The 15,000-nt window shown below is 28.8% G+C and overlaps 2 protein-coding genes across 6 annotated transcripts in view; one reads left to right on the forward strand and one right to left on the reverse strand.

Annotated features, from left to right (window-relative positions):
• The window catches only part of LOC149879129 (uncharacterized), a 16,016-nt gene extending 5,048 nt beyond the window's left edge, over positions 1–10,968 (forward strand). For 2 of the 5 annotated variants that reach the window (XM_090071514.1, XM_090071518.1), the window contains exons 5-9: positions 1–86; positions 2,728–2,952; positions 8,314–8,429; positions 9,041–9,238; positions 10,825–10,968. The exon at positions 1–86 is cut by the window's left edge and continues 70 nt beyond it. In XM_090071514.1, the coding sequence (XP_089927640.1) occupies positions 1–86; positions 2,728–2,952; positions 8,314–8,429; positions 9,041–9,238; positions 10,825–10,846 (647 nt within the window). In that variant the 3' untranslated portion in view covers positions 10,847–10,968. Of the gene's footprint in view, positions 87–2,727; positions 2,953–8,313; positions 8,430–8,769; positions 8,916–9,040; positions 9,255–10,824 lie in introns of those variants that run through there. The other 3 variants (XM_090071516.1, XM_090071517.1, XM_090071515.1) reach the window with 3 other exon arrangements.
• Positions 10,857–15,000, reverse strand: part of LOC145181321 (intermembrane lipid transfer protein VPS13A-like) — a 46,448-nt gene continuing 42,304 nt past the window's right edge. Inside the window, exons 66-75 of the mRNA XM_090071512.1 lie at positions 14,901–14,976; positions 14,271–14,434; positions 13,940–13,985; positions 13,629–13,752; positions 13,185–13,248; positions 12,482–12,532; positions 12,252–12,343; positions 11,827–11,956; positions 11,415–11,489; positions 10,857–11,249 (exon numbers count right to left, since the gene is read on the reverse strand). Coding sequence (XP_089927638.1) covers positions 11,211–11,249; positions 11,415–11,489; positions 11,827–11,956; positions 12,252–12,343; positions 12,482–12,532; positions 13,185–13,248; positions 13,629–13,752; positions 13,940–13,985; positions 14,271–14,434; positions 14,901–14,976 — 861 coding nt within the window. The 3' untranslated portion in view covers positions 10,857–11,210. The remainder of the gene's footprint in view (positions 11,250–11,414; positions 11,490–11,826; positions 11,957–12,251; positions 12,344–12,481; positions 12,533–13,184; positions 13,249–13,628; positions 13,753–13,939; positions 13,986–14,270; positions 14,435–14,900; positions 14,977–15,000) is intronic.

The raw sequence follows: 15,000 nt of genomic DNA on the forward strand, positions 1-15,000 counted from the left end.
GCTTTAATGTCAGAAACAAGAGCGACGTTGGGGTAGCGGTACTTAACTACAGTTTGGCAAAAGAAGAGGCTCTCGAGCTAAAAACGGTATATAAGTGAATTGGATATCAAGTATTTAAAAAGTTTTTTTGTTTTACACTTTATTTTATAAAATCAGAAAAGGTATGATTTCTCAAGGTCCACATTTTACTTTCCTTGATTAAATGGATAATACTTGATAGAACTCCTCTGTCCTTTTTTTAAAAAACAAAAAAAAAAAAACATTTGAGGAATCATCTAGTCGAATCAGTTTCAGCTTACAAAACTGGATAAATGCTAAATTAGAATGCTAATGTCCAAAGTTAAAAGCAATTGTTGAAAAAATTTATCTAGCGAAAAGCAGAATCACAAACTTGTGAAAGGAAACTTGGTTAAAAGTTCATTCACTGCAAAAGTTCTTGATTATTTCTCTCGGTTGAATAAGAGCAATAGTTAATTCATTAACATCAATGTATTTCGCGTTTGTAAGAACTTTACAAAACAGGTCATTGCAAATGGTGATTTACTAACAAAACGCAGCACATTGACTTAAAACAACAAAATAATGGCAATAAACCTCTCACAACTTTTTTGTAAATATAGCGTCCTTTTTTTAATAATAATAAATTAAAAGGATTATTTATTTAAAAAGTAAAAGCAGTTTTTTCATAAAACTTATATTTTATATTTTATGGTTAAAAGAAGTTAAAAATTTTGATATCATTTTCAAAGAAATCTGAAAAATGAGAGATTTTTATTTAGTAAAAATGGAGACTTTTTAATCTAAATAAAAATCTTTATTTACTTTTAACATAACATATTACTTTAACTTTATTTATTTCAAATATATTGAAAAAAAATTCCAATCTGATTTTTTTTGTTCAAATTAGAAGAATTTTCTAAAATATTATAGAATATATATACATACTTTTTTGTTTTAAATATCAGCTAAAAAATGTTCCACCGAGTTCCAAGAAGATATATATATTTTTTTCATTTAGTTAACACTTTTACTTCTAGAATATAAAGGGATTGCTGCGATCACCCGCGTATAGGGAGTTATTAAAGAAATACAAATGTCAGTGAATCCATATAAACCTTGTTTTTCGCCATTTTTTAACAAGAGTATTATATCAAAACAAATGAAAATGGCGGAAAACAAGGTTTTTATGGGCTCATTGACATTTGTATTTCTTGAATTTGTGTTTTTTACTTGTATAACTTGTTTTAATACATCAAATATAGTTTCAAGAAACATAGTGTTGTCATCATATGCTTCTTAAATATTGCATAGTGAAAAATTATATATAGTACTCAAAAGTGTTTTTGATGTATACTAATAATTTTATTAACTTGGCGATTGTTAAAAACAATAACAAAAAGATTAGATCTTATCCCGAATATACGTGAATTACAAGTGGATAAATTACGATTACAGAAGGATTTACTTAACGAAGTCAAAAAAAACTGAAGAAATTAGCAAAGAGAACATAAAGTAAAGGCTACTTTTAGCTACATTTGAGAAAAAGTAAAAGAGTTGAACATCATGATTTACTTTTAGTACATTATTTTTAAAAAAGTCAAATGTTTTATAGATCGAAAAAGTTAAAGACACTTTGGATAAATCTTTCCTTTAAATATGATTGTAAAGCAAGCTCTTGATTTAGAAGTGAATACTGACCTCAGCGATAAACAATATTGAATGATTAAAAACTTAGCTCTTGGACACATATTTATCGCCTTCTTGCGCGATATTTTAATGGTAAAAGTTAAATACTGTCCTAAAAATATATTTTTTCGTCTGATTCAGTTGCTACCATTAATATTGCTAAACTTGTGTTTATGTAGATGGTATAACAATACCAATATTAGCAGAAAAATAAATGATCGTAATTCTGCCAGAAGCATTTAAAAACCATGAGGTTTTTTCTGAAATTACGCTGATTGTGGTCATAAGATTACATAACATTTTCATAACCATATCTTGTGGATGTCCCATTAATAACGACGAATTAGTATTATACTGCCATTGAAACAGCTAATCTTATAGTGAGTTTGTATGGCTGGTATGTTGTGCCTCCTACTGTACACAAACTGCTACTGCATAGTACTTCCATGTTACATAAAGTAATTTTGGCAATTGTGATATGTTCTGAGGATGTATTGATGAGTTTGAATAAATAAATAACAAATTTTAGAAAACATAAGAATTATCTAGGAAAACCAGATGAAGTTATTAAAATGATTGTAAGATAAATAGAAATAAATGTAACAAATCTGAAAAAAAAAAAGTATTTCTATGTATCAACATCCTTTGAAAATCATTGTTATGCAAATATCAAGAAATTTACCAAGATGTAGTGTAATAGCTTGAAAAGTCTAAAACTTCAATCAAAATTATTTTTTACGCCTGCAGCCAAACCTTACGCGCGCGTGAACGCGTATGTTCGCAATTTACGCATCAAAGGTGAGCGTAAAAAAATATTTTTGTTTATAAATTTGAATTCTTTGACCCAAAGAAGTATTATTTTCACATATAATTTACAATTTTTATCAAATTTTATTGAGTTTTTGCCGTTTTTTGATCAACTTGAGTCACTGTGCGCAGTGACCTAAATATGATAGAAAACGTGCAAAAATATTTGATGGAAAGGATCCTGAAATGTAGTAAATATTAACGAAGCTTTTACGAGTCTTGCTTTATTTTTAGAGGGTTGACATTGTGATTGCATTTCTACACTGGGATGAAGAGTACACTATTTTACCTAATAATGAAATTTTGATTTTAAATACAACTAAATACTTGATCCCACATTTTGATGTAATTGTTGGAATGCACCAGCATGTACCCAGTGGACACTTTTATTACCGAGGAACGCTAATCGTGCTAGGACTCGGCAACTTTCTATTTCCAATGCACTTAACACCAGCGTCTGTAAGTCTGTAATTTATTTAATGAAATTTTTAACTCATCAGCTAATTGATTATTATTGGCATTACTTTTAATGCTGCTTTAAAGTTTGAAATCACCAAATTTTTGACCTCGATGAACCAGAAAAAGTAAGTAAAAAAAATCTATATTCTAGGTTATCACGGTCTAAAACTTCTGTTTACCAAATTTCACATCATTTATACTGCTAAAAATACTTGCTCAGTGCATTAATTGCGAAGTGCATTAATTATCTCTCGTTTTGAGATATTTTAGGATGGTTCTTCGCTGCACCAAATGAATAAAAAAAGAGTAATGATATAAAAAATTATCAAAGTAGTTAAACTTGGTTAAAAGTATAATGCTGTTGGGTCAAACACGTTTATGATGATGTTTAGAAATCCTTGTCCTCCATTAATATCAACACGTACATCAGAGTTAAAATATCTGATTTCCTGACGGAGCACACTTCATTTACTAACTGTTATGCCAGTATAATAAATGACATCTTTTTCTAAAATATTTTTACCACTCATGAGTTTACATTTTTTAACATCGCAAAAGCTTTTCCTCTATCCCAGTTCTCCCAAGATATTTTCTCATCTCCTTCATTCCTAACGCCACACTATCTGGAAGTTCATGGTTTATCTTCAAATTCAAGATGGTTTTTGTCCGTACATGTGATCAATTTCTGTGCACTTTGAAACAATGAGCCTTTCCTCCTGTTAAAAATTTTATGTTTGTACTATCACCAACAACAGATATTTCTTTAAGCTCGTAAGAACAACTTTTTCAGTGATCTTGTGATCCTAAGAAGTAATTAAGACACGGAGATTTTGAAAGGTTGCTTTATTGTAGCAAGGGTAAAAAATACCAGGACCAACTATTTGAAAAGCATTCTGAGCAAAATGAACTACTTTTTACTCATTTAGCCTGGAAGTCTCTACTGCTTTACGGGTATCTTACCTTTCTGTTTAAAATACAGGTTTGTCTTCAAAAAATTCCATTAGTATAAGAATTTATCTCCAAACTGAATCCAGGGTCCACAAATTCTTTGATTACTTAAATCAATAAACTGTTGCTTATATTGCATTCATGAAATTAAATCTCTTTCATTCATGAAACAGATTTAATTGTGTAAGTGTTTGATAATTAATTTCATGCAAGGTATCATCATTATTAATCAATAAAAAGTCATTAGCTGGAATGACTGGAAGTGGTTGACCACCATTAGTTTGTTGCAGCCTAACTGTACTTCCTGATGAAGCTGTAGCACTAAAAAATACCTGATATTTGGTTAGTGAAAAAATAAATTACAACCTTCAGGCAGTCAAAACTTTTTGAAAAAAGCTGATGTATGTCAAAGACAATATTGGCTTTTTAGAATGTGTTATATTAATATGGAAATTTAGAATGTGTTATATTAATGTGGAAAAGTATGAAATAAATAAAAATACTTAAAGAATGATCTATTGCTTACTCTTGTAAATAGCTGCTAGAATCATGTCTTGCAAATAAGCTCCTGCATATCATTATCATTTTATCATTATCAACCAATATTTTTTGTGAAATAAATAAGTATGATACTAGAGAAGTATCATATTTATTTATTTCGATTAGGATTTTTATGATTTCATTATACATGATTATTATTGCAGGGTAGCAATATTTATTATTGAAATATTATTATTGTAATCAATACTTTAAGTATGTTATTTATAGCCATTTATTTAAATCAGTATTGCTATTGCTAAAATTGATATGCAGGAGCTTAGTGTACAAGTCTTAAAAGTCTGCAATAGCTCACATGCAAAATAGCGCCTAAGATTTATTCCTTTTAACCCAATGCCTCACTGAGAGTTTTTCAAAGGACTCTAGTGTAAAGTGTCAGCTTTTGGTTGCCATTTGTGAAGACCTTTCAGAGACATACAGCAATTTTTCAGCAATTTTTAATTTGATTGGTTTTGATGATCTAAGATTTATCCTGTCTTGTGATATGAAGTTGGCCAACATTCTTTATGGACTCCAATCACATTCTAGCTCTCATCCTTGCTGTTGGTGTAAAATTGATTCAAATCAACTTAAAAACTGTGGATTCCTGGAGCTCAATCAAAGAGGGTCATATTGTTCAATAATGTGGTTCATGCCCCCATTTTCAAGTTGGCAGAGGATGATCTTGTTCTTGACGTGATTCCACTAAAAGTGTCATTTGTTCATTGGTGTTGTAAACTATCTCCTAAAGGCTATGAAAGATCGCTCATCATTTGTGGAAGATTGGTTTAAGGCTCTTCATATTCAAGTAAAACCCTATCATAAAGGACAGTTTGTAAGTGCTGACTGTAAAAAACTCTTGAACAACGTGGATGTTTTGCAGCAGTTTGCAGAGAAACAATCAGGTGCTCAAATCATTAGGTTTATTGACACGCTCAGAAAGTTTGACCTAGTGGTCAAAGCTTGTTATGGAAAAAGTCTGGATCCTCTACATGAAGACAAGATATCAAAGTTTGAAGACTAATATCTTGATTTGGAAGGTATTACAGTCAAAACAAAAGTCCACGCCCTCTCTCATCATGTGACTCAATTTATTCAAAGTAAAAACTGTTCACCTGGAATTTATAGTGAACAAGCAACAGAAGCCCTTCATTATGACTTTAGTCTACACTGGCAATGCTTCAAATGCTCTTTGTTGATTATCCTCAATATGGAGAATGTTTAAGAAATTGCTTGGTTGATTACAACAGCAAATATTTGAAAATAGTATGAAATGAAAAAATGTCAAGACAATGTAATAGTGTTGTTGATGTAAAACTATGATATTTTCATTACTAAGTTTGTCCTTGTAATTATAAAGTTCAGAATAGAATGCTTGATTTTAACCAATATCATGTATCATTAATTGAGCAATCTTTAATTAAATACTGAATTTCTACAAGCAATTTTCTCCCACAGACGGAATAGTTCCATTTCAAAGTTTATATATTTGAAGTCTACTAGGTGTCCACTGTCACAACCCAAGAGGTTTTCTCTGGGTCAAAAAGTTAGGGTTCGGTCAGAAAAAATTCAGGAGTGAAGATGTTGAATAGTTGTTTTTTTTTTAAATTTGTATTTAGAATTAATATAAAAGTTCAGTGTTGTATTTCATTTTTATAGTTTTGTGATACAAATTTACAATAAAACACACTAAAAAATATAAAACAATGCGTTAGCAACCTCATCCTGTAAAATAAAAGTTCAGTGTTGAATTTTGGTGCAAAAAGTACCTAACTACTGAATTTGGATAGCGATTCCACGGCTCAACGAAAAACATTTGACGTTTGACAAAAAACACGTAATTTTCATGAACTTTACTCTCTTATATCTTTTTGTATGCTTAAGAAAACACCTTGAGGTTTTTTGAATCAATTAGTGTTACTCAACCTCTTTCCAGCCATATATAGAAAGTACTATGGATTATATGGCTTCATTTAAATTTTATCCATATCTTAAGACCACTTTTAAGAAAAAAGCTTGAAGCGGGAACGTTTTTTTAAAACGAAGCTTTTGGAGGTTAGGATTCCTTAGTAGCAAAACACATCCAATTTTTATAAAACTTTCCGTATATATTAAAAAAGGGATGAGGAATCTAATGGAATGTGGACACTTTTTAACTTTTATACATACATTTTTAGTTCTAAGCGTTTCAAAACTTCAAGGTTTATTTTTATAGAAAAAAAAGTTTTTTAAAAGCGTCCAGGTGGTTTAGTCTTTCCTCTTTTATAACAAGCATTTATTTTTATTTTCTTGAAGAATAGATTCTAAGGATTTGTATATAGAATTTATGTGTGTATATATATATATATATATATATATATATATATATATATATATATATATATATATATATATATATATATATATATATATATATATATATATTCCTTCGCATATTTTATGACATTTTTTGTTTTTATTTTCGCGAGGTAAGAATTATTTTGTTCTATCTCCAAGTTTTAACGTTGGGAGAAAGTTTTTGATTTTTTCTAAAAGTAAAAATTGTTTAAAGTTTTAGCTTTAATTTTTAAAGAAATAATAACTTTTGCTTTAAATAATTTATGTTTAAGCAAATTATTTGAAAAGAATTTATAAAATAATGCGTATTTTAAAAGTTATTATCACTAACTAAAACTGATAACTCATTTTCTCCCAACTTTTAAAATGGGAGATAGAACAAAATAGTTCTTACCTCGCGTTTTGCGTAAAATAGATGAACTTGGGCAGTCCGTACAGATTAAAAAAAAATTGTGGTATTTTATTTGCTTATAGTTGTTGGATCACTATAAAAAATTTAAAGTCAAATGTAATAATGGTTCAAAAGTTATTCAAGAGTCAATATGACACCAAAACTAAGTAAATAATTAAAAACCCTCAGTCTGTAAAATAGATGATTCTGGGCAATTCCAACTGAACTAAAATTTTTTTTTGCTGGTGTTTTGTTGTTTTATAGTTGTTGAATCAATATGGAAAATATCAAGTCAAATGTAATAACGGTTCAAAAGTTATTCAAAAGTCAATATGATCCAAAAATACTCTCTTTTTCGGTCAAAAAATCATCAATTTTCACCTTTCGTCAAAAAATCATCAATTTTCACCTTTCGTCAAAAAATCATCAATTTTCACCTTTCGTCAAAAAATCATCAATTTTCGCACTACAAAAAATTCAATAAGTTTAGATCCGCTTAACTTCAAAGGCCGATTGACCCCTCATTTTTTAAGTTAAGTCAAGCTCTATACAATGATATAAATTATATATATTTATTTGAATTATAAAAAAATCGTCTGGAATGGCTAATTTGGACAAAAAGTACTTAAATCAAAAAACAGAAATAGTCATCATCTCAAAATAATTCATGGATTTATAGCTAATATATCCTTAAATATATTCATTTGACCCGTCTATATAAAACCAAATCACCAGAAATGTTTTCATCTTTATCTGATTTCAGTGTCAGTTTGAATTTTCGAGCTCCATTATCTCAAAACGGGTATTTTGTGACTTAAGTACTTTTAGCACTGAGGTCTTCAATTGCGTTTTCACCCGTTTTTATCTCAAGCAAGCCTACTGGAAAGAATGGTTTTTGTAAAAATCTTAATTTAAAAGATCTTCAAGTAAAAACCTCTAACAAAAAGCAGTAGTGAATAACCAAATTTAAAAATCAATTTTCTATACTCAAAGGATCGGCTTTAAACAAAGCGTTTTAATTCGTAGGTAGAAATAAATCTACGTTCACCTAATTGGAAATAACTTTAGTCAATTCTCGCTCAACTTGTAAAAATGTAAAAATAAAAAAAAAAAAAAGAGATCACAAATTCTTATGTTTTCATATTTAGAAATATAATATCGGCGAAAAACCGGAAAAGAACACCGAAAAAGCCTGGTACAAAATGACCAAAAAGTATAAAAACCCCTCGAGTGTTGGAAAGATTCTCAAGCTGAAGTTTAATAAGTATGGTTACTCTTTACTTATCATTTATTTGTTCATTTCTTTTGTGATGTTGTTTTGTATCTGAATCTAAAGAAATAACCCAAAATTCAAAAGACCGAACTATTAAAAGGCCAAACTAAGAGATTGAAAACAACTTTTTGAACAAGTTCTAATAAAATATCAAGATATTTAGGTAACCATTGTTAATTGATATCTGGTTATATTCTATTTTTAGAAGTGAACATATCAAAGACTCTCATAAAGCATTTTAATACAGCAAAATGTTTAAAATTTACTAAAGCTGTTTAATTATTGTAATTATGTGTTAAATTTAACGATTGCATAAATTATATTTTTGAAGATTTTACTCAGATTTCGCGTGGAGGAAATTGATGAACAGGAAGCTTAACATACAAATCATTAAAATAATGGTGGCCTATGATAAAATTTTGCAACTCAATGAAATGATGGACGCCTATCGTATAATTCAAAAGAGAAAAGAAATAAGTACATATTACGTCATCTTTTGAAGTGATGCAATACAAGCTTTTTATTTGCTCAATTCAAAAAACGCGTAAAAAACTCGCTTCCCTAGAAAAAGGCTATCAAGTACAATATTTTTTTTCATTTAGAACCGGATTGATAAAAGACGATTCCTGGTATGAAAACGTGCAAATCGATGCTAACAAAAAGAAATGCTTATACACTAAGCGAAAGCCTGATAGTTCATGGCAAGTAATATGCAATAAAAACGACAAAGATTGTTTGGGAACTTCAAAATGCAATCCAGTCAAGTGCAGCCGTAAAAAAAAAATTAACATACTAATATAGTATATATATATATATATATATATATATATATATATATATATATATATATATATATATATATATATATACATACACACACACACACACACAGTACTGTGAATAAGTTTTAGCCCACCATAATTTTATAATTATTTTTGATTTTATCGTAAAAATATAAAGGACTTATGAAGTAAAAAAAAATCTGGTTTATAGACACATATTGCAAACAAAAATATCAAAAAATAATTTAATAAAATATGATACAAAAAAAAAAAACACAATTAATACTTCGTATGTCCGCCTCTTGCATTGATCACACAAGCGAATCTCCTAAATTTGTAATGAAATTTTTTGGAATATTGGCCCACTTTCTTTTTAATATTCGGAAACATTCTTCGACATTTTTGGGGTTATATTCAGCCTTTTTTTTATCCAAATATCCCAAACATGTTCAATAATGTTCAAATCTGGACTTTTAGCAGGTCATTTCATTACTTCGAAAACTCCCTCCTCACACATGTCCTGTAAATATTTTTTGGCCACTCGGGAACAATCTTTGGGATCATTGTCTTGCTGTAGAATGAAACTATTACTAATTACTCTCATTTCAGATGGTATTGAATGATGTCTTAAAATTTCTATATGTTGTTCTCCTGTCAGTTTCCCATCAATTCTAATTAAATCAGCTACTCCAGATGATGAAATACAACGCCAAACTAAAACAGAACCTCCTCTATGCTTGATTGTTGGATGTAGACAATCAGGGCGATAACACACCTTCTTAACCCAGTTTTTAGCAAATGTCGTCAAATGCAAGATGAGGAAACATTTGTCCCAGTCATAGCCTGAATGTCTTGGGCTGGTTCACTGCAGGTTTTTTTTCCGATTTCGCAGAGACACATTTTTAAAATGCTTTATGTCATGTTTTGTTTGCTTTGGAGGTCTTCCACTTGGAGTTTCATCCTCAAGAGATCCCGTGTTTTTAAATTTTTTTATTTCTGTAATGGCTGTCCTTGAATATTTTGTTTTTTGGACAATTTGTCGTTGAGAATAACCTTCTTCATGAAAGACGATAAGTAGTGGAATTTTACCCATTTTAGCACTTTAATAACAATGAACAAAAAAACTTAAATTAGAATAAGTTTCGCTCTTAGAAAAACAAAAATTAATATTAAACACATAGTATCTATCAAATATCTTTGTAAACTGTACTATCATCTAATATGAAGCCTTCACAGCAATAAATAAACAAAAATACACGAGCAAACTAAAAACAAACGAGCTGATACGAATTGGGTTAAGATAAGCATATAATAAAAATAAACACGTTAGATATTTAAATACAAAAACCTATTAAAAATTTTGATTATTGCTTTTGTTTGTTAAAATAGTGTTTGGTATTGTTTGAAGTTAGACATTATTTTATGTAAAAAAATATTCAGAAGGTATTATTCAAAATATGTTAAAAAAACATGAGTTTTAATAAGTGGGCTAAAACTTATTCACAGTACTGTATATATATATATATATATATATATATATATATATATATATATATATATATATATATATATATATATATATATAAAGAGAGACTTATGTTTAGTTTTGATTGCACGCAAAAATGACTTTATTGGATCCAGTGACGGTGATTTTATTGAATCTTTTAAAAATATTAACGTACAAGAGAAAAAGTTGTAAAATATTTTACAAGACTCGTTTTTAAAATATAAAAACTTTGAATTATTTTTATGCTCTTTAGTTTACATTCAAATGTTTGAAAACAAATCTTAAAGATTTTATTTGGTAGAATATCCAAAATGAAATGAAATTTTGAAATCAACAAGTATTATACAGCTTCTTCAATTAAAAAAATTGAAAATAAAATTTGGTTTATATATCCTGTATTTTTACAAAGAATATAAATTCATAGAAAAAAATAAAAAAAGAAATATTTCTTTTCATACGAATGACAATTTACTGCAACCATCGTTATAACATCTTGGCGTCTTCAAATTTCGATACAAACCACTGTTTAAGCACAAGAAATAAGTACATCACATAAGAAAATATATATCCTTAAAAATTCAAAAGCCTAATCAAAATTAATCCCCAATGTTATCAATCCCCCACGAAGTTTCTTATTTTAAATTATAGTTTTGGAGGTGTGACGAAACCACTAAAAAATAAAAATACCTTGGCAATAGCGTCCGTCTGTAACGTGATCACACGCGCATTAACAGTTTTTTTGAATACAGATTTTCGATGGAGCTAAAGGGGCGTGGAAACAAGTTAACTTAAAAAACATGAATTTAAGTTACAAAAGATCAGCATAAAAGTTAATATTTCACAAAAGAATCCACGAGTAAAATAAACCTGCGAAAAATTTAAACATGACTTATTTTTGGAGGATAAAAACTAATTAAATAGTTTTCCTTCGTCAACAATTTGTACTTTATAAATTGAGTTTTCCACAAATAAAAAGGTGTCAATAGTGAAAAAAGATTTGCCATTTCACCAAAAACAAATGCGCGAGAATGGGAAGTTTAACATTTAACAAAACCCTGAACAAAATAGCAAACAAACCAGTGTTGACTTAAAATGATACCGGTATGGTGAGGTTGAATGTGATCTTATTTCCTTCGACGACAGGATCGTCTTTTATTTCTGAAAAGCTTAGCTTCCAAGAGCTTTCCCACTCGTGCAAAAGGTCGTTGCGATTCACTACGATGATGCTTCTACAATAATATATTACAAATTTAAAAAATATAAAATCAAATATACAAAATCTTCTAAACATTTTGCATTTGGTGAGGAAGATAATTTTCATCATTATAATAAAAAATGAAGCATATAAGGTTATGCTTATCGCCCTGTCTAAAGGATGGTTTACTGTACCAAAAAGAGGTACAGGATGAAATTACAAAACTTCAAACTTTCCAGAGAACAATTTAAATTTTTAAAGACTTATACACAATATTGAAAAGCGAAAACAAAGTATTTTTAAAAAAATGTTGTTCAAACAAGACTTACTTGTTCGTCAGAATTAAATAACTCTTTACATCCACAGGGTAAATATGCGCCATGTAAAAATCAGTTTTTGAATAACGACCTTTATCCACTTCCTTCAGAAAAGCAAAGAAAAAACGTCATTCAATAAAAACATTGAAGCTGAAAAATTGAAAAGTTAAAAAGTCAAAAGTGGTTAAAATGGTTTTTTTTTTTTTCATTTTATATTTAGTAATGTAAAAGTGAAAACCTACCGTTAATATTTTGTTACCTTCTGCTTCATATTCATTAAAAGCTCGTAAAACCTGAAAAAAAGGACAAAAAGCTTTCCAAAAAGATTCACCTGAAGAAAAAGAAACTGAGACCAAAAAAATGTAACAAACCATGACTAACTGAGACTGAGACCAAAAAAATGTAACAAACCATGACTAACTGAGACTGAGACCAAAAAAATGTAATAAACCATGACTAACTGAGACTGAGACCAAAAAATGTAACAAACCATGACTAACTGATTACTAGGACATGATTGCTCTAATAATCAATCAGTCACTAGTCCAGCGAATGAGATGAAATCGGTATGACAATAGACACAGTTACTGCAACTGGGGATTATAACTATTGTTTCTCCATTGAGATCTCTTATCATCACTTTTTTTTTAAAAACAATACTTTCATCCCTAAGAAGGCTTAATATCAATATATTCCTCTTCTTCTACTCCTACTTGATCAGAAAAATTTTTAATTAAATAAAAGCGGAGCTATGTGCTGGAGCTTTTTTATCATTCGAAATTCTAAACACTTTGCTTCTACTTTTTATATAAATTAAAAATATCATGGTGATTGATAAAACACTGCATTTTAGTAAAGAACACGGGGATCACTGACTGGAAAATTAAAAACTGAAAAGTAGTTTAAAACAATAATGAAAGGCCTTATAAAAACAAAATGTCATACCTTATCTGCATGAAAGACCCTAGCAACACGATTATGAGAAATACGTTTCACACCGCTTGTTGTGCTGTTACAAAAGAAAAAGAAAAATTAAAAAAAAAGAAAACTAAGATAATAAAAAACAACAAAAGATAAAACTAAAATAATAATAATAATAAAAGAAAGAAAACAATAATACTAAGATAATAGAAAACAATAAATTTAAGATAATAAAATAAAGATAAAAAAAAAAAAATTAAAAAATGATAAAACTACGATAATCAAAGTAGTAAAATATGTTTAAACCAAAATGTAATTTATACAAATGTCATTCTGAATAATTTTTTTCCTCCTCAAATAAAATGTTATTAGAAATGGTTTTTGCAACAAATACAAAGTACAAATAACCTAAGCAACTTTTCTCAACGATTTTTAAAAATCAAAAATTAGAAAAAAAACAAAAAAAACCTTTTAAGCCCATCAAATGTACTACTAGCCATATCTACCACGCCACCAACTGGTCTTGCAACAACACCTACTAACCCTTTACCAATGCCTTTGATGAAACCGGTTGCTCCTTCAGCTTTTGCACCTAATTAGTGAGGCGTAAGAATCATGCAAAAAGTTTTATCAAAATCTCATCCTGCTTAAACTTCATCAAGCATTTAACTCCTAAAACACATTTTTGAGATTGCATTCAAGATGTATTATCTACTATAGACTAGACTCTCAACACACCAGCTAATTTATAAATGCACTCAATTTAAAGAATGTTATACCTTCATAGGGTTTCACCACAATGCCAGTGACACCAGAAAAAATACCCTAAAAATACTTTTACTGATAACAAGAAATTATAGCAGTGGAAAAAGTAGCTGTTGAAAAAATCATTTTGAACTTTAATGAACTATTAAGCTTGCACAATTATTTAAACAAATTATAAACAGATATAAAAAACATATGCTATGGTCACACACACCATCTAATAAAGAGGCTTATACAAACACAATAAATTGAAGACAGTTCTAGTAACTAAAGTATCATAGGAAAGTTAAGTTTCTCATGTATAAATGAAATGCAACAAAATGCTGTGCACATAAAAAAATAGACCTTGACAAGACCCTTTCCACCTTCTGCAAGTCCTTGCCCAAGATTGGTAGGTCTCTGACTCATTCTTTGCCTTCTTTTTTGTTGATACTCATCATCCATTGTGAGAGCGGCTAAACCTTTGCCTACAGTTCCAGTAATCTTTGATACAGCTCCTGACACACCACCTTAAATTCAAACAAAATTATTACACTAAAAAAAAAAACAATTCTTATTAAAAACATTTTCAGCAACTTTAACAAACCAAGAAAATAATTCAGTTTTAAACTTTAAACAACACTAAATTTACATTCACAATTTATAGACCAGTTAAAATTATTAAAGTGAATTATGCCATCACTTTTTTTTAAATTATAACTTTTAGGGTGTAAAGTATTGAAAATATTCCAGTAAAAACATTTTTGGGACATAAAGTAGAAATTTGTCTGATGAGTTTTCAATAAAAATATTTGTAAAAATCAAAACATGTATACTTTTCAATTGTTTCAAAGTGAAGCAGACTACTAAAGAAAAGTGGCTTCTTTTTACTTTGAAAGCAAAAAGAAGCCACTTTTAAATACTGTTAGATTCCAATTTTTAGCTCACATGATAAATATTCTTTTTTGTGATTTGTTAACATAAAATTTAGCATACCAACTGTTCCTCCAACAAGACTTTTAACACCATATGCTAAACCTTCTGCAAACTCTTCTGGTCCTTGAATTAAACCCTAAGATAAATGATATACTAATTT

Source organism: Hydra viridissima, unplaced genomic scaffold, assembly GCF_058129835.1.
Source record: "Hydra viridissima isolate aposymbiotic clone 2 unplaced genomic scaffold, HvirCarnegie_v1 scaffold_14, whole genome shotgun sequence".
Classification (NCBI taxonomy): Eukaryota; Metazoa; Cnidaria; class Hydrozoa; order Anthoathecata; family Hydridae; genus Hydra; species Hydra viridissima.